The sequence below is a fragment of the Bombus pascuorum genome, chromosome 10 (genome assembly GCF_905332965.1).
Source record: "Bombus pascuorum chromosome 10, iyBomPasc1.1, whole genome shotgun sequence".
In the NCBI taxonomy this organism is placed as follows: domain Eukaryota; kingdom Metazoa; phylum Arthropoda; class Insecta; order Hymenoptera; family Apidae; genus Bombus; species Bombus pascuorum.
The window spans coordinates 14,140,060-14,159,118 of record NC_083497.1 but is presented as its reverse complement, the minus strand read 5'-3'; the positions used below and the strand labels follow the sequence as shown (position 1 = coordinate 14,159,118).

The 19,059-nt window shown below is 38.2% G+C and overlaps 2 protein-coding genes across 10 annotated transcripts in view; one reads left to right on the top strand and one right to left on the bottom strand.

The window, feature by feature from the left end:
• Window positions 1–4,516, top strand: LOC132911105 (spermidine synthase). Its single transcript, XM_060967508.1, has 6 exons — window positions 1–332; window positions 1,358–1,564; window positions 3,210–3,330; window positions 3,436–3,682; window positions 3,853–4,082; window positions 4,166–4,516. The coding sequence occupies exons 2-6, from the start codon at window positions 1,431–1,433 to the stop codon at window positions 4,316–4,318; spliced, it is 885 nt and encodes a 294-aa protein (XP_060823491.1). The 5' UTR covers window positions 1–332; window positions 1,358–1,430; the 3' UTR covers window positions 4,319–4,516.
• A 59-nt stretch (window positions 4,517–4,575) lies between these two features.
• The window catches only part of LOC132911051 (talin-1), a 49,280-nt gene continuing 34,796 nt past the window's right edge, over window positions 4,576–19,059 (bottom strand). For 5 of the 9 annotated variants that reach the window (XM_060967374.1, XM_060967375.1, XM_060967379.1 and 2 more), the window contains 8 exons: window positions 18,969–19,057; window positions 17,775–18,233; window positions 17,467–17,502; window positions 16,036–17,060; window positions 13,740–15,642; window positions 12,868–13,614; window positions 9,405–10,043; window positions 4,576–8,999 (listed from right to left, as the gene is read on the bottom strand). In XM_060967374.1, the coding sequence (XP_060823357.1) occupies window positions 7,968–8,999; window positions 9,405–10,043; window positions 12,868–13,614; window positions 13,740–15,642; window positions 16,036–17,060; window positions 17,467–17,502; window positions 17,775–18,233; window positions 18,969–19,057 (5,930 nt within the window). In that variant the 3' untranslated portion in view covers window positions 4,576–7,967. Of the gene's footprint in view, window positions 9,000–9,404; window positions 10,044–10,967; window positions 11,711–12,867; window positions 13,615–13,739; window positions 15,643–16,035; window positions 17,061–17,466; window positions 17,503–17,774; window positions 18,234–18,628; window positions 18,652–18,968; window positions 19,058–19,059 lie in introns of those variants that run through there. The other 4 variants (XM_060967381.1, XM_060967380.1, XM_060967382.1 and 1 more) reach the window with 4 other exon arrangements.

Genomic DNA, 19,059 nt, shown 5'->3' with positions numbered 1-19,059 from the left:
GATTTTCGTTTCGGCAACGCATACTACAGCGCAGACAAGTTATCTTGTCCGTGGTTGAACCGTCATTATCTGGGAGCAGAGGGACGGAGGCTGATAAAGGCCATCATCCGTTTGGCAAGTAAACTCCCGTCTACTTTCCATTCTCGCTCGTGTTTCCGTTTCGAAGGTCTGCTCATTGCTTCGTCGTCACATTTACGCTGTACACCGTTCGCTTCTCGCTCTTTCTGCATTTCAATTTGCTTGGAAGAATCGTATGGTGTGGTTATACGCTGTGGCGCGGCTGAAATAATTCTCTCTTCGGGTTACCCTGGTGATTTGTATTTATCGGTAAAGTAATTTGAATTTGAATTTTTTAGTTTTCACAGAATGGAAACGATTATTTGTCACTATTCGTGCTGGTGCTATCGTAATTTTACTTTCAATTTGAAACGAGTGATTCTCTTGGAAATAAACATCGAATTACAGAGAAGTTCGTCGAAGGGGTTGAAGCGATTCTTCCTCCCATTGTTTGTCATGATCTGCATGTGATATCGAGCACCGTCAAGTTTTTACTTTTAGTGAACTTGGTATTTAAAAAAATAATTAACATTTGAAAACAACATTTCTCTAGTTTGTTTTTTGAGTGGCTTCTTCTGGAAACCGATAATTGCATACATAAAATTTATCAAATTTTGTAATGCAACGTGATCTTCGCTTTCGCTGTCTTAAATCTTTCTTTAGCTATTAATATAAAATATAAAATATTGATTAAATATGGTGAATTACTATGATCGCAAACTTCACGCGTTGAAACTTCCATTGAAATTCATTCGAATTAACACATTACAAGGACGTAGCATTTAGTAGTAAACACAGGTTGTCAAATACAATAAATATCGAAAGTTGGAACGAGCAAGCAAAAATTTCGAGTTACGTTTCTTACGTATCAAATTTACGCTTTTTCGTTTTCCTATGGTACAGCTTCGATCGAGACCTTATTTATTTGAAAAGTCCTAGAAATCCATTAACGATACATCGATTAACTCTGACTCTTTCAATTCCTTCGTATGTTCAACAAAATTATTTCAAGAAACAAGAATCGCCAAGCCGATACTATCTAACATAATTTAAGCTACTCTTATAGAAACAAGCCTTTTCAAATAATTTATCAAATGACATTGCAAACACACTTAAACCGAGTATACCGTGTCAGCTACCAGCACGAATACACAGGTGACAAACGAGTTTCACCATTTCTTCCTTCAAGCTCCGCTCCAGAGGGAGTGGAAGTGGCGATCCGTATCGTAGGGAAACATGTTTGGCCACATAAAAAAGTTGGCACTTTTATTTTCCTCGTCCACGATTAACCGACCGACAGTGTCTACTTGCAGTCGAATCGTGAAACAAGAAGAGATATTGGTTCGCCAATCGAAACTTGCGTAAGAGAAGAAATGGATGCGATCAAACCTGGCTGGTTCAGTGAAATTAACAACGATCTATGGCCAGGAGTTTCATTGTCTCTCGAGGTCCTCGATGTAATTCATCGAGAACGATCGGAGTATCAGGAGGTGATGGTGATCGACACGTAAATATTACACTTTTTCTATTTTCTTTGAACGTAAAAGATATTGATATTTTCATTGGAAAAATAATTGGAGAAAACTAAATACGTGTTGGAGGTTTATGATATTTTGAATACGGTGCATTAAGAGTTGCAGACTTATGAAATTTTTATAGATCCCTACGTTATAACAGTTAGATCGAAGAGGAGATCGAATTTTCATACTTTAACATCGGACGACAATAGCAAAGTTTCTTTTATAAACGAGTTTTTTTTAAAAAACGAGCGGAACAAGTTTTCTTTGATCTTTCTTTCTTATCAAGTCTCATAGTTACTTTTGAGAGATTTTTGATAGTTGGTTTTGACAAAATATTTTATTATAACAGTAAAAAACATCGAGGGGCAAGCACGACATAACTGAGAAGAAATATAGAGGAAAGAAAACAAATAAAATGGTCTTCAACTTAGGATTTCGCGTAAACGTTTAGAGTTTCTTTAATCTTTCTTTCTTATCAAGTCTCATAGTTACTTTTGAGAGATTTTTGATAGTTGGTTTTGACAAAATATTTTATTATAACAGTAAAAAACATCGAGGGGCAAGCACGACATAACTGAGAAGAAATATAGAGGAAAGAAAACAAATAAAATGGTCTTCAACTTAGAATTTCGTGTAAACGTTTAGAGTTTCTTTAATCTTTCTTTCTTATCAAGTCTCATAGTTACTTTTGAGAACATTTCTTACTATAACAGTAAAAAACATCGAAAGGCAAGCGCGACATAGCTGTAAAGAAATATAGAGGAAAGAAAACAAATAAAATGGTCTTCAACTTAGGATTTCGTGTAAACGTTTAGAGTTTCTTTGATCTTTCTTTCTTATCAAGTCTCATAATTACTTTTGAGAGATTTTTGATAGTTGATTTTTACAACATTTTTTATTATAACAGTAAAAAACATTGAGGGACAAGCACGACATAACTGAGAAGAAATATAGAGGAAAGAAAACAAATAAAATGGTCTTCAACTTAGGATTTCGTGTAAACGTTTAGAGTTTCTTTAATCTTTCTTTCTTATCAAGTCTCATAGTTACTTTTGAGAACATTTCTTACTATAACAGTAAAAAACATCGAAGGGCAAGCGCGACATAGCTGAGAAGAAATATAGAGGAAAGAAAACAAATAAGATAGTCTTCAATTTAAAATTTCTTTTAAACGATACGAAGAAGCTAATAATAACGCCGTATCTTCGTGTTATTTTTAAGACCGATATTTTTTAGTTGTAAAAATACGAACGATTATTATCATATTTTAATTGTATCGATTTTCATGGTGTAATTCAGTTTTAAAAGCTTATCGCAGTCTTTCGTAAGTTACGATATATCTAATCTCCCTCATATACGAAATATATATATACAAAAAATATATATGATAACTGTTGCCGTAACACGATGCTTCTTAGAAATAAAATTTTCTATTATGTCTTATAACATAGTACTCGCGTAGGGAGCGAAAGAAAAATATATAAAGAATGTACAAATCTATTGATCTAGTGAAATATGTCAGATTCTAAAAAGAGAAAAGAAAGCACAAAAAGCAGAAAGAAACTAAACTTCCGATAAGTTAGTTGTTCGCCGTTGTTTCAAAAGGAACCTGTCTTAATTACATGTATACAGGAAATCACATGGGAGGACCCTAATTTTAGACGGTATCATACAATGCACGGAGAAAGACGAATTTTCGTATCAGGAGATGATCGCGTTTCTACCGTTGTGCAGCCACCCAAATCCGAAAACTGTAAGATCTTGCATAGATTAAATATTCTGAAAAATTTTATAGTTATTGAAAAGGTATCGTATCTTGTATTCATATCTTTTCCTGCTTCGATCATTTCCTTGTCAGGTGTTAATAGTTGGAGGTGGTGACGGCGGGGTTGCTCGTGAAGTAGCGAAACATCCGCTAGTAGAACGAATCGTACAAGTCGAAATCGACTCGAAAGTACTAGAGGTATCCAGAAAGTATTTGCCTACGATGAGTGTGGGACTCGATCATCCTAAAGTCACCCTTAACGTAGGCGACGGTTTCCAGTTCTTGCAGCAACACAATGAAGAATTCGACGTTATAATTACCGATAGTAGCGATCCTATCGGTAAGTAAACTTTTGTCAATTACAGTTCGTTTCTTAATACATTTAGATTTTGATCGATAGTATAATATACCTTGGTCGAATTTTATTAATGTAAAAGGAACGGAGAATGTACAATAGGAGTATTTTCTTACGTGTAATGAAATGAAATAATAAAACGTTTATGAACGTAGGTCCAGCAGAGTGCCTATTCCACGAATCGTACTTCAATTTAATGAAAAATGCGTTGAAACCTGGTGGAATCGTTTGCAGTCAAGCGGGTACTGCGTGGTTGAATCTCAGCCATGTAACACAAACTTTGCAACATTGTAAGTCCCTATTTCCGGTTGCAACTTACGGTGTTGCTTCCGTGCCTACCTACCCCACGGGACAAATTGGATTCGTGCTTGGAGGATTAAACCCTGTAAGTAGATCCTTTAATTTTTCTTTTCTTCTTTTCATTAGTCTTATGTAAACAGACGAATAAAAAGATAAATACATCTTCAGGAAACGAACTTCAAAGAACCGAAGAAGGTTTTCAGTCACAGCGAACTCGATGAAATGAACATGAAGTATTATGACGACGCTGTGCACCGAGCCGCCTTCATTCTCCCAAGGTTTATAATAAAAGCATTGAACGAAGTCGTCGCCAAAAAATAGTCGTTAAATCTTTTCTCACAGTTTTTGATGCACCATCGCTGAAGATGTGTCGACGAAATTATGAAGATGTTTTTACAATTCTTGAATTCATATTATCGTGTATCATTGTTAACTCAATTCGATTCGATCGAGCTATCAGCCTGAAAAATAGACTAAATAATTTAATAAATTAAAATAGAATGTCCTGTTTAAATCATACGATTCACACTTTTGTCTTACATGCACATGGAAACATACATTCTTAATGATACATCAACTAAATGTTAGAAATTCTTTATTAATTTCAATGTAAGTAAAGCTAATATATCTATATTTGCGAATGTTCTGCTGTAATATAATTATAATAAAACGATATTCATCATCATAATCATCTCCTAACTGTATGTAGCATATACATATGCAGCGGCATTATAACTAATGATAAGAATAAATCAATACCAATATAATGTAATTAATATAATATAGTATAATATAATATAATATAATAATGTAATATGATATTACAGTTTGTAACATTCCACGATAAAACTTAATCGATTGTACTAAATATAACGATTAAAAATATCCTGTATATAAATCTGAGTCATCAAAAACCAATGAATACAAAGCTTTAAAAACTGTCGATTTTTCTCTCTCGTTGCTCTTTGTTTCTTCTTAATATATTAACGGCACATATATATTTAATATATAATATATGTAGAGAATCTATATATTGTATAATTCCTTTCGTTTATATTTATATTTATACATATAATTTCCTATATATCATGGCACACACCTATAAGTATAATGTATACGTATATAAAATAAAAACACGATTGGCAATCGTTCTGAAAATATATAACACTAAATGCAATAATGTATACATACATATATATATATATCTGTAGATCCCTTTGCAAGAGTTCGACAATACAAATTTACCTTTTCGCCTGTTTTTTTCTTTTTGAAAACGATTTTTTTTATACAAAGGGATTCTTCGTTCATCTTGTCTCCTTCTTCTTTTTTTTTCTTTTTTTTTTTTTTTCGTTTTATAATTATACTATCGAACATTAGTAAAGCATCTGTTTTTTTTTCTTTTTTTTTTGGTAATATTCGAAAATCCTACGAGTTTGCTACGAGCATATGAAAAAAGCGGTAGCTCATTAGACTCAGGCACTTTTTTCACCCATTTATCGATTCATCGTCAAGACACTGCATTGTTACGCGAAATATTTAACATCTATGTATTTACAAATTCTTTCTTGACCTTCGAAAGACTAATGATAATTGCACTAATCTATCACTTGGAACAGGTCTGTCCAACCATCGACCTTCCAATCAAAATTTTCTAAGAACATTTTCACGCTTCAACACCTTGTTTGAGATAGTTTTTTCCTTTTTCAAAGTATAATATCATCTTTTTAAGCACTTTCCTTCTTATAGTGTTTACTCTTCTTAATTACATTCTTCGTGTGAAAATTTCTCTTTAGTTTTACACTGCAATCTTATTTTTATAACAAAGAGTCTGAATAAAGAGCATTAAGCAAGAAATTATTATTAAAAGCTAATGCAAAAGAAATTCACGTTTAGAACAAATAATGTTACATTAGTTGAGAATTTACGTGTTATATAAAATTCGTACATAAAATTATAATAAATTTGTAAAAATATATAGAATTGTCGAATTCTTACGTGTAAAACTTCATCTTTTTTATATAAGTCCATAATTGAAATAAATACTTTGCAATCATTTGCTATATCTCAGTATTGAAATAATCATACTCGATAGATTATTTCGATATAATTTTTATGCCAGAAAAGAATAATTACAATAATTCGTATCATTGTAAAGTAACCAATGATCTCGTTCCTAGTTTGTTATCCAGGATTAAATATTTAGATTCTTTTTATTTGCAATTCTTATTAACACTTCGCTTTTATATAACGTTGTTGACATTTCTATACAAATTTCATTAGAATATTTACAGTCTTGCAACTTCTATGAACCTCTTTAAATGTTGCATTCTAAATTAACTTACGAGTTAATATATGCTTCTTCTATTTGCAGTAATAAAAATAAATCACCTACTTCAGAACGTTCCATGACAAAATATTCAATTCAATTTTCATTATGATACAATTGTTGCATGTTCAGCGTACTACTTGGATTTACCTCTCCATGAATCTTTCGCTATTCGATCTTGATGTCAATGAATAGGATCGGTCTATGTACTACTCGCGTACAATAAGATTTCGTATTATGTGTTCAAGATCTCGTTCAAAACCTCTGAATTCAGTTGGACAGTCCTGACTCGAAAAGTCTAACGAGCGAAATTATTAAAAACGAGCCACCGCGAACGAATGGTAAAGAGCGCGCGATACAGAAGAAACGTAAGTTTAAGCAACGATTAGATTCTAGAACGAAAAGAGACGCACTTACAACGATAATGTTAAGAAAAATATTAAAAAGAACGGAAAATATTAAGGATAAACAGACGGAGACACCATAGGATCAGACCACATGGTGTCAGAAAGTTAATAAAATTAAATGATATGTTGCTTCTCTTGTTAATCCGTGGTCTTAAACTTAAACTATTATGATAAATTAGATCTAAATTAAATCAGGTATACGATGGCTATTAATCGCTTGTCAATAAAATCAAAGAATAGAAGAAAGAAGCATCGGTTTGAACAAACATCTTTCTTTCTCGCTGGATTTCGTATAATTATCCAATTTTTTATATATTAAATACGAATACATATTTCGGAAAATGTAGATTCTCCATCAAATTCTCCTTCAATTATAAATACAAATATTCTTATAAATCTTTCGAATATATTTTCAAAAAGATGTCTCAAAACGAATCAAAAAGGAATATGTTATCAAAATATTAAGAATCGTCGATGCAAAATGGTGGAAATATATCACGTGCAATTTTTTGTAGCATCGTTCGTATTAGATCAACAAAAATAAGTTCGTGGAAAAGGTGGACGGTTATATTCCAATCAATAGTCGTTCTTATAAAGGCTAATTTCGAAAGCACATAGTTAATTCTACCTAAGGGCACTTTTCTACAATTTTTCATCGCAAAGATTATCATACAAAGATTTTATCACGATTGCTTTTAAAAATAAAAACTGAAACAAGTAGCGAGCTTGTCAATATCTAGAGCGAGAATTGTAAAATTTTCAATACGCGCGTGTTTCTTGTTGTTTGAACGTACACTCTCTCCCCCTCTATCCCTTTTTCTCGAATATATTCCAAATTTATGAACTTAAATTGTAAATTTGAAGATATTGCTTTTGAACGCAAATGCTATGATTTCCATTAACAAAATCATCAACTTCGAATCTTTGCTTCGTTCAGATCTAAATCCTTAGTTCTTATTTGGTCATCAGGCCCTCATGAATTGTTACTTCTTCGCCGGTTATTCTTCTTCCATATCACGTATTCATATTTTCGCTTCGTACATCGATTCTTTCTTTTCTTTCCCTATCTTTTTTTTTTTAAAGATTGTCATTTTCGTCCTAGAAGGCAGTCCTTAATTTATTCTGAACTGAGCACGTGCTGATATTGCGTGAACGATCGTTATTGGGTTTTTCATTGTCTTATCATTATACTCAACGTTGTTGTTAACGAATCGACTTGCAAAAGATGTTGCGATCGTTACAACATGGTTGCCTCGGTATTATAACTTTCCTTGTTGATCTTCCTTTCGATAGAACTGTACTGACCAGACGAACTTTCCATGGTCACTTTCTTTTCGGTAACAAGGTATGGACTGTCCGAAACATACCGTCTATCATATTGGCTTTCGTTATACTTTTTCTCGACCGACCCGTACTGACTTTCCATCGTAGACCGATACTGACTCTCTTTCATTTTCCTTTCTAACGTGCTCTGCGTCGAATAAACTTTTTCCGGGCTAACCAGAGTTTGTCTGTCGGAACCGAGTTGGCCAATATTGTGCGTTGTAGAATGCTGTTGATACGTGCTGTAATTCATCTGTGACTGATTGTGAGTTTCGTAAGCTCTGGTCTCGTATCTAGTTGTGCTCTCGTAACCACTCTGTTCGGCATCGGTATCGGTGTCAGCTAAATCTGGGCGATTTTTATACTTGGCCTGTCGAATGGCAGTGAGTCTTCCTCTAGCTTCTTCCAGTTCCCTTTCGATACGAAGGACCTCCGATCTGGCGTTTATCTCCTGAGCGATACCTCCAACCATTCTACGGTTTAGGATCAAAGATCTGTCTTCTTCTTGCTGAATAGCCTGTTGGGCTGCTCGTACTAAATTGTCGGTGGCGCGTTTCACAGCATTTCCAGCTGCTTGCAGACGTTTCGTGCTCTCGCTATCTGGATCAGCTTTTACTTTGCAAGCGACCAATAATTGTGCCGTACTGCTGGCTACCTGTTTCGCGCTGGAAATTAGCTTTTCTTCGGAGCTGACGCCTTGTACCAGAGCGTTTGCAGATTCAACGAGGCTGTGAGTTGCAGCTGCGACCATTCTTGCGGCAGAAATTAGACCTTCGGACCATTGACCATCGTCAGAACTGGTTAGGGGAGTTCGAGAAACCTTTCCTGTTGCGATAAGCTCTCTTTGAGCGGCACTGGCTGCTTTTATAAGAGCCGATGTAGCGGCTGCGATCGATTTGGCTGCTTCTAGGATCATTTCGTCGAAGTTCATATCTTCGTTTGCCTCCTATCAAGTAAAAATGAAAACTTTTGTGGAAGGAGACAACTACAGGATTAACAGAATCCAACATTGAATTAACATATCGGTTGGATGATACGTGTGTATAATCGCCTTACCATCAGTGGATTTCTGCCGATGATGTTTCTGACCGCCGTAATAATATGTTTGATTCCTGGTCGATTCTTTCAAAAAACAACCAAGAATATCAAACATATCTTACGGAAATCAGACTGCTTCCTAGCGAATGAAGATTACCGAGACAACATTTAACGTCATGCGTTATTTCAGTTGTTTTATAGCTAATAATAAGACAAATTTTGACTGGACTAAGACGAGATCTATAAGCAAATTCGGATCATACAAGAAATCATTGCCGCTATTAACGGCGATAGTATCGTCCTAAAGACTCACCTGTATACTTCTCCGAGGTCTCAAGCTAGCAAGCTTCTTCGCGGCAGCGTCGATACTGGCCGCAGCACCTAGTAGCTCGTTTTCTGCAATGACCGTCGGATCATCAGGGTCCACCCAGTCGGTGCCCTTCAGCAATTCTGCCACAGCCACCAATTCGGTAACGCTCTGAGCGATCTTTCTACTAATGGGTGGCAAAGTGTGTTTTGCATCACCAGATCTTGAAGATATTTGTAATATAGCTTGCAACAATTCCCTATAATTAAGAGCGACGTCGTGACCAGCCTGAAGAGTTCTTTCTCTCAATTCAGCTGTTTCTGCGCAATTATATGCTGCTCCTTTACAAATGGTCAGCATGTCGCTGATAGCCTTTCGTCCCATGTTTGCAGCCACAATTATGTCGTCCTGTTTGCAACTATTTCCGGCAGCTACAGCTTTGGCGGTTGAAGTGGTGATACTCTTAGTGCATCGAACCAGATCTTCGGGTGTCACGTTGATCTTCTGCGTCTCTGGAGTGTTCAAGGCGCGTATTTCTTGAGCTATCGCCTCGATGGTTGATTCCAGAGCCCTGGTGCCACGAGTGTGCTCATCTTCGACAGCTTTCACTGTCTTCAGCAGGGACGTCACGTTGGTTACCATCACCTGAAGACGAAAAGATAAAGCAAATTGTTACATGTTCCATTCGGTATTACATGCGACGATCTGGGTACTGTTTCTTCGTACTCATCGTTGAAAATGGATTATTAATGAATGGATATCTAAAAATCATATAATTCTCATCGCTATTTCTTTCCCTTTTATCGAATATTACCGCGTATTGGGTTGTCAATTACGTGATTTTTAGATTATTGCACTGCGAATGAAATAGAAAGTATGTTACGGTGTTAATGCAATTGTTATCACTTGTGTTTTGAATAAAATGATGGCGATGATATGTTCTGCTGTACAAGAACCTTGAGAAAAGTTAACATTTTTTCTTTAAATATTGTTAGTCAATTTCTAATACTATATATCTAGACTCTAGATAAAATATTTGAAAAGATATTAAATCAATAGCTGTAAAATGATATTAGAAAATAAGACTAATTTCCTTTCCGACAATTTATTTTATCTCTCCGATATCCATCGCGAGATCGTTAATAATATTTGACCATATTTTCTCGCTATTTCACTTTATTTGCATTTATTTCGTACGTCTTATTAATTATCATTAAAAACTGAAAATCATTATGTCCAAATTTGAATATCGTTAGGAATAACGAAAAGAAATCTGCTTAGAAATGTTATTATCGTCATATTCCCTTTAACAAACTCATTTAAATAACGTATTAATCTTCGATTAGTCGACGAAGCATTAAAGCACGGTGCTATTAATCATTAATGCACACACGTTTGCAAGTAGAATGTACGTACCTAAAAGTTGCTTTGTTTTAAAAAAAATGTCTGTCCACGGATGAATTAAGATATTCGTGTGAAGGATGTAGTAGCGTAATAGAAATTTGATGATTTATTTCTTTATTACAAAAAAAAATATAGAGAGAGAAAAAATGTATAAAGAAATGATGATGTATGTTACAAAGTATAATAGTAACTCAACTGAAACACGATACAATTGTTTGCAGAGCAAGAATATCTACAATACGAATGCATGTGAACTAAACACGTAGCAAAGAAGCGCATCACGTGTTACTATTTCTTAATATTATATTAATTAGTATCATATAATGCTATAAATGCTTCGATGTATAGTAACTCGAAAATAAATACTTGAAGAGAAGGAGAACTGTAAAATGCAAATTTGTCGAGAAATTCGTCATCAAGTTCTCTTCGCGGTGAATTAGTATTTGGGAAATGTTTGTTAATATTGTTCTGTTGGAATTTCTTGAGATATTCATTTTTTTTCTTCTTTTCTTTTTGTAAAAAGAGTGTAAAAAGAATAACGAGTCTTGCTTCCACCCTTTCGGTACTGTATAGTGAAATATTATCAATTGTTTTCGCTTTTGTCTGCTTATACGAAGATACGTGGCTACAGACGTGATAAAAATTTTTCTTTCCGACCCCGATACGATAATGTACCAAAAGGGTAAACATCAAGTTCATCGAGAACCGAACGAAATAGGTGTAAAAAATCAAGGCTTCGGCTACATGAGTAACAGCAAATCGGAAGTTCTCTGAGACGGTTGTTCGCTCTCTGAGGCTGAGAGCAGACGTATCAGCTCCTCCTCTTGATCGGACACGAACCATTCGGACTCCGAGCCACCGACGTCACTCAAAGGCATCAGCTGCTGGTGTAGCTGCTGTTCTAACACCTATCCGGATCGGCCAGACCAAAATCGTCAATGAAAGCTCACAATTAAAGTCCACCAAGTTCATGAGAGAAAATGTTTCTCTACTTTTCATCGCGTAAATGTAAATCTTATCGTCAACAAGCCAAAGGAAAAAAAAAAAAAAAGAAAAAAAAGATAACAAAGCCGGATAAGAATATATTCTGTCTATGGTTGAAGCAAAAATCGGTTCTGCCTCGCTCAGCGATTCTACACACTTTCCATCAAGGGAACATAAAGATCGAGTGTATAGTGTCTCACACACACGAAAAAATGGAACATCGAACGAGTAGGAAAGTGCAAGGTGGACTTTAATAGTTTTTAACAATGAATCTTCGGTCGAGACCGTTTCACCGAATACCTAGTGAGTGACATCATTGACAATTACATATTTTCGATTTACTCTTGTACCTTTTCGTATTTTTTCTATCTTTCTATCTTTTTAGTCGGTTAGAGGTGAAATGGAAATGTATATCGATTAAAGTCCACCCACAAAATAACGGGAAATTGGTTCGTGATGTTAAGCGTGAAGATCAAATTTAGTATGTTAACGAGTAAAACAACAACAAAGTGCCGTTAGGTCCGTCATAATGAGATTTCGCGCATCCTGCTTCGACTCGTCCTCCGATTAAAGCGATTCCTGCTGCGGTTAATATCGTTTAATCAAGCCTTTCCCAACTTTGACTTCTTTAACATCTGAAATTATTACTCGAGTCGTGCGTTCTAAATCAACACTGATAAAAGGAAGATTCGCTACTTCAACGTATATTTTGAATAATTTTTGTGAAAATTTTCGTAGAAATGTAAAATTCTGCAGGTCCAATGGCTCGGAATACATATAATGCTTATGATTCGTTTCAATTTGAGATGTCTGATTTTATACTAATTGGGAAATCAAGATCGAACATCATTTAGTCACATATTATTAGTCGCATACACGTATCCTTCATAAAGCTCTACTTCCTGATGTATCCTAGACGCTGCCATTCTGTTATAAACGTTACCATTACCTCTCCATCTCAAGCGTCTCTCCAAGACAAAGTTAATATCAAGCTACTAACGATAAGGAGATCCCTCGATCATCGGCAAAACGCCGACGTAATTACGAATAAAGCAACGAGAATAGGAACGATTCACCTTACCTTGGCAGAGTCCTTTAAATGGGCCATGCTGGGGTCGTTGATAGGTTTGCCACTGGCCGCTTTAGTGGCGTGTATCAAGTCGCCGAGTGCAGAAGCCACGTCTTTTACCGCGTTTATCAGCATTACTTGGGCCTCGGGATTCTGACTGCCCAAGCTGGCAGCACCGTATTTAACCACTTCGGCAAGTTGAACGATAGTCGAAACGGCATTTTGCGCTGCTACTGCCAGTTGCTCTTGAGACGAGGCTGCTCCAGCTACTAGCGTTTTCGTATCTTCGACGAGAGCCTTGGCTGTCTTTAAGATGTTCTCTCGATGATCGGCAAAAGTATCGCCTTCGTTTTCTGCGTGCAAGGTTCCAGCAGTGGCGAACATGATCGTGGTGTCCAAGTCACCGATAATGCCTGACACGGTACTCGCAGCGTTGATACAAGCTTGAGTACCCCTAGAACCAGCCTGAAGTGCAGCTAACACCTGAGATACCTTTTCCGTGACTATCTTGCTGTGCTCTGCGACTTCTCTTTGAGTGTAAGCGTCGCCTGGTGACATTTGGCAAGTTCCTGCAGCTCGAACGATGTCTACGCAAGCTTTGCCAAGCTCTTGGACACTTGCGCGAAGTCTCGCAGACACGTCAGCGTTAGATGCGGCCGCTGAAGCGCCGGACGTATCGCGGGCTAGCTGAGTATACTTGTGGGAGATATCCACTATAAGAGGACTTAGTCTGGCTACGTCGGTGCTAGATTTTGTTGACTGAAATGGATAAAGATTGAGATAAATTAAACGTAAGATATGTTGATGATCTTCGTACTGATCATTTCTTTCCTTTAACTAGACTAGATTCCTAATATTAACAAAATATTAAAACTATTCCTTACCATTTCCTGCGCCAGCCGGGCGATCTCCTTGGCAGCTTCCACCATTCTCGTTTGATAATCCACGTAAGAATCCACTGTATCGATCGTAGACATTCTGTGATCTTCCAATCTAACCATGGCTCGAGAAATAGCGTCGATTAACCCAGTAACAATTCCATAAGATGTCGAAATTGTCTCCAAAGTGTTTTGTAATTCCTGCAGCGCATCTTTCATGGATTCCACTGTCTCGTCAACCTCAGTGTGCAGATTAACCGCCTTCGGATTACCACCAGATTCTTTCGTCACGCAGACAAGCTGTAGAGCAGACTCGGTGACGGTTTTCGTCTGATCCAGTAGCACTATCTGTTGTTTCGAGTGCACCATGTTTGAAGCAGCACCGATAGCACCAGAAACTAGAGGCTCGCAGTACAAAGCAATCTGATTGACGGCATGTCCTACGTTTTCAGCCTCGTATTTGGCAGCTGTTCGAAGAGGTTCCAATTTTTCTCGTAACTCGCTAGCACTAGTCTCCATCTGATCCGTGAATCCTTGCATCGTATTCTCTCTTCGTGAAACCAGTGCCTGTGAAACAGCACTGAAAGACGCGGCATTTAATTCTCGAATTCTAGCCGACAGTTTCTCGATCGCAACGTCGCATTCCTTCTGCCCAGGTGCTTTGTCGCGGATGGAAGCAACTAGAGACTTGATCGAATCGCTCACGCTCTTGCTGTGATTTGCCAATAATTGCCAAGTTGGAGGGTCTTTTGGACTGACGGCGAGACTCTTGGCGGCTCGCACCATCGCGCAAGAACCATCGATAATAGCTTTACCGGCGCTAGTTATTGGCTCTTGGGCAGCTCTAGCTGTGACGGATATCTTTGCAGGTTGACTGGCGAATTCTGGAGATCCAGCAAACGTACACAGGTTGTCAACTGCTTCCAAAAGTGGCCTGGTAGCCTCTGCACACTTTGCCTTGTTAGCCTCGGAATAATTCTGATCCAGCGCCTTGATTTCTTTCACCAGGACCGATGTGGAATTGGCAACATCCTTGGCTGACTGAACGAAGTGACGTTTGGCAACAGGATTGCTGGTTTTGTTCGATGCTTCGCGACAAGCATTGCAGAGAGCACTCGTATACTTTGCTATCATGGTAGCAGCCGAAAGTACTTGTTGTTCGGTACTTGTAGGATTTCCAAGACTTTGACAGCCGGTATGAATGGCCTGTGCAGCTCGGAGGAACTGAGCTTGGTCTAGCAAGCCTGGTTTTCCAGCCACCGATGTTGGATCGCTTACACCAGCTAGATAAGCAGCCTGAGCCGCTGCTTCTATCAGTCCGCAGATCGACAAAGAAACACCTCTAACTGCTACCGAGAATTGTTCGTGCTCTGATTTCTTTGCGTGGTTAGCTATGCCCGTCATTCCGTCGCCAAGGCTCTTGCTCTTCTCCATCACGGTTTCTAGACATTCGAAGTAGCTCGCGTCAGAAATGGGTTGGCTAGGATTATCGAGGAGCGATCTCATCGATTGGATGTTTCTGATAGCATTGTCACATTCGTTTTGTCCAGGCGCAGCCGAGGTACAGACATCGACGAGGTAGTTGATGGAATCCGTGACGGCTCGTGCAGCTGCCGATAGTTGATTCTTCGCATTTGGAGCACCCGGATCGGCTGCTACGGATTTAGCAGTTCCCAGAAGCTTGCTGGATGTCATGCTGACGTTTTTCAAAGAAACTACCATCTGACTTCGAGTCTCGATAGCCGTTTGACCGGCCATTTCCATGCCGACGCCCAACAGGTCTCCAAAAGCGTTGGTGAATTGTTTGGAAGAATTAGCTAACTGCACTGGAGAACGTACTGACGACACCACGTTTGAAGAAGCATCGTTCAAATTCGCAGCTGCGTTGTTTAGATCGCTTTGCAATTGTCTGTAAAGAAATGATTGGCTGCCTGCATGATAATGAAATAAAAATTTGGAGCGAAGCGTTAGTTATTATAAATAATATTATACGATTATTATTTAAGTTAACAAAGAAACTATAATACATGTATAAACAATGCGTAAGTATAATGAAATGTAACATTTTACGTTGCTCGCATATAATATTTTATTTTATATTCAGCATAAAATTTAAAGTTACATACATCTTTAGTATGCTAAATGCTTAACGCTATGACAACTTATCGTTGGCCGTTATCTCGAGAGATTCAAAGTGTGTCAATGAATAATAAGCAGTAAGTAAAATGAGGCAAATGAAAAGGTAAATATCAGTGTGCCATTTGATAACAAGCCTCTTATCGGCGAAGAAGGATATACATACCCGTAACTCTTATTGGTTTGTGGGAACTCGTTCATGCCGAGGACCTGAGTCATGTCTTCGATATTTTTAATTGCATCGTCTACGTCTCTTTGTCCAGGTAAGCAAGACACACATTTATTCAGCGCATTCGACACATCCTTGGCAACTGCAGCCAGATTAGCTTCGTTCTCCACACTGTCAGCGTTCTTCAGAGCTCTTCGAGCTTCTTTAACCAGTCTCAACGACTTTAGAATAACATCATCCGCGGTCATCAAGATTTTCTTTTGCGTATCAGGCTGATGCGAAGTAGCAGCTACTCCGCGAACAGCATAAGTTAGATCTTTAAGGGCGGACGCTGTCTTTCGAGCTGCGCTTCCAGTGTAATTCTCATTTCCTTGCTTAGCAGCGGATAGAAGCTGAGCCATAGCGAATCCGACGTTCTTCGAGGTAGCACCAAGTCGGAGAGCAGTGGACTCTGGCGTCTCGTCGGGTAAAGGTCTTAGAGAAGCAGCTTCCACGGCATTGTAGAACTCTCTTAACTCGTCTTTCAAACTGTTTATCAATTCTTCGGCTGCATCTAATTCCAGACCGCCGCATGCTTCCCTGGCTCGCGTTTTGACTTCAGTGGCAGCAGCATTTAGCTCCTTCAGAAGAGTCTCGTCGCTGCAGGTTTCGTTGCATACTTCCAAGAGACCTTCGACCGCCTTTGTCACTTCACGAACTGCGTTCATCAGCTGCGTCTGACAAGCTGGAGAGTGCAAAGTTGGAGCTACGACCTTTGCACAGGCGACTAATTGCGACGTGGCCAATGCACACTGGGTGGCGGCTGAGATGACACGATTTTGAGTCGCTGAATCCTCACAAGTGGCTGCGATGTTCTTTGCTTTGAGCACCAGAGCGGCGGTTGAATTGGCTACGGCCTTAGCTAATGCCAATAGCATGTCCTGGAGCTCTCGATTCGAGTCATTTTCCTCTCCTATCGTTGTCAACACCTGGTGAGATGCCTCGCCAACGCGGGATGCGGCGTTCAGCAAGTTCTGTCTCGGCTGGAGTAAGTTGAAGTTTAATAAATAAATATATTGAGCGATATATCGGTGAAAAGGTCAAAGTAAATCGCAGGCAAAATAGTCACGAATAAATTACTTTCTATTTTTTGGTGAAATAGCTTTAGCATCTATCTGTAATATGTTACCGAGTTATTCGTTCACTCAACATAAGAGAAAAGAAACATTTTGTTCACTTTCGTCCTAAATGAAAGAAAAACTAATTTGCTTCGCTTGCAATGAAAATATTCATCAAATTATGTCAAAGTATCCCGAAAAAGCTGCAAGTTAACACTATGCGTATAATTTTAAATAAACCACGTATATAAGGATATTTAACGAATGTAAAAAAAGTGAGAACCGTAATAATTTGCAAAATTCTATAACTTTCTCTGATATTTGTGCTTACGTATCGTTCGGAGGAAGAGAGCGCTACGTAGGAAGGCTGCACAAAAAGGTACAGTTTAAGATAAAAAATCTTCAAAATTAACGAATCGAACATCGAAAGTTATCATTAATGTATAATAGTTTCCGCCGCTGTTAAATGCTTTTAAATCTGCTGTAAAGTCTCCGCGAATCTACTGCAAATTGTTGTGATCACGTACGAGTCAATGATAGTACGTACTCGTAGTTAACGAGTCAATACACTTTTCCTAATACCAAAGAAATCCATACGAATATCTCAGCATTTTCCACAAGAATACCAAGATGCCATACCTCTTTAGTTTCAGGTTCGGTAGCTTTGAGCAAGTCGGAGAAGGCGGAGCACAGCTTCCTTGCTGCATCCAGCAGTTTGTCTCCCGAAGAGTCGTCATCCATCAGGGCGGCGATCATTCTGACGCCTTTCGTCATCTCCGGCAGATTGGTTGCGATCGTTGTGATAGCTGCACCTACCGCTGTGTGATCCACGTCGTCGGCTGGACCGGAAGTCAAGGTGACCACCTGAGCTGTCGCGGCGTTCATCGCCGCGATCTGAGAGCCAACATTCTGTTTGTGCGTATCGATCGTCTGTTCGATCCATTTCAACGAGGCCGGATCGTTGCCCAGTTCTGGAAGCTGAGCCTTGCAGGACAGCTCGGTCTCCGCGATGTGGATCACCTCGTGACCAGCGGTGATAGTCGACAGTAAGGCACGTTGTGGTTCGGACAGGACGGATGTGACCTTGGTTTGTTGCACCTGGTTACGGTTAGACTTACATTAACTTAAAAATTAGTTAATGGTTAAACGGACGGATGCGTGTTGTACCGACGTATCGCGATCGAGGTGATTTGAAGGCGCTCCGTCTTCTCAGCGAATCTTTCCACGCCTTCAAATTGCCCATTCAAATCGATTACTACCTCAATGACAGGTGTACAAATAAAGAATGCATATGCTGAATAAAAATTCTTACGATACAGAATTCACCAATAGATTAGGTAAATTCCATCCAAGTACTTTTATATCTCGGTGAAGTTTAATATATTTTAGTCACGAAAATCAAACTTAATGAAATTAAGAATTGGAATGACGTAACAGAAATTTACTTAAATGCCAATGATATATAACAAAAAGTTTTATCATCGAGTACCTACTCTGTGTCCGCAATAGAAGGCGCCTAGCATGAAAACAAATTTAACCGTCAATTAGTTTTACGGAATTGCTTCGGTATGCAACGAAATTGTTTTATTATATTGATGTTGAACTTAAATATACCGTTGATATTCGCTGCGATCCATACAATAATGGTATTACTAACTAATGCCATAACAAAGCAGTTCAACAGCTCTCGCTCAAGCGAATGATCAGTGTTATTCTACAGAAAATTTATATAGAGAGATATAGAGAAAAATAATCTAGAATATATTTTATTTTCGGCCAGGAAACATTGAAAATTCAACGTGAGCAGGAGCTTATGCCTTTGATAAATCTTACCATCGGTGGAGCGTGAGCGATGTTCACCTGGCCGCTGACAGTCGTGTATTGAGCACCGCCCATGTGCCCGGTCCCATATGGTCGAGCCCCT

Coding starts and splice junctions, on each gene's coding strand:
- LOC132911105 (XM_060967508.1), top strand. CDS start 1,431: ATGGATGCGATCAAACCTGGCTGGTTCAGTGAAATTAACAACGATCTA. Junction 1,565..3,209: donor GAGGTGATGGTGATCGACAC/GTAAATATTACA, acceptor ACATGTATACAG/GAAATCACATGGGAGGACCC. Junction 3,683..3,852: donor CGATAGTAGCGATCCTATCG/GTAAGTAAACTT, acceptor TTATGAACGTAG/GTCCAGCAGAGTGCCTATTC.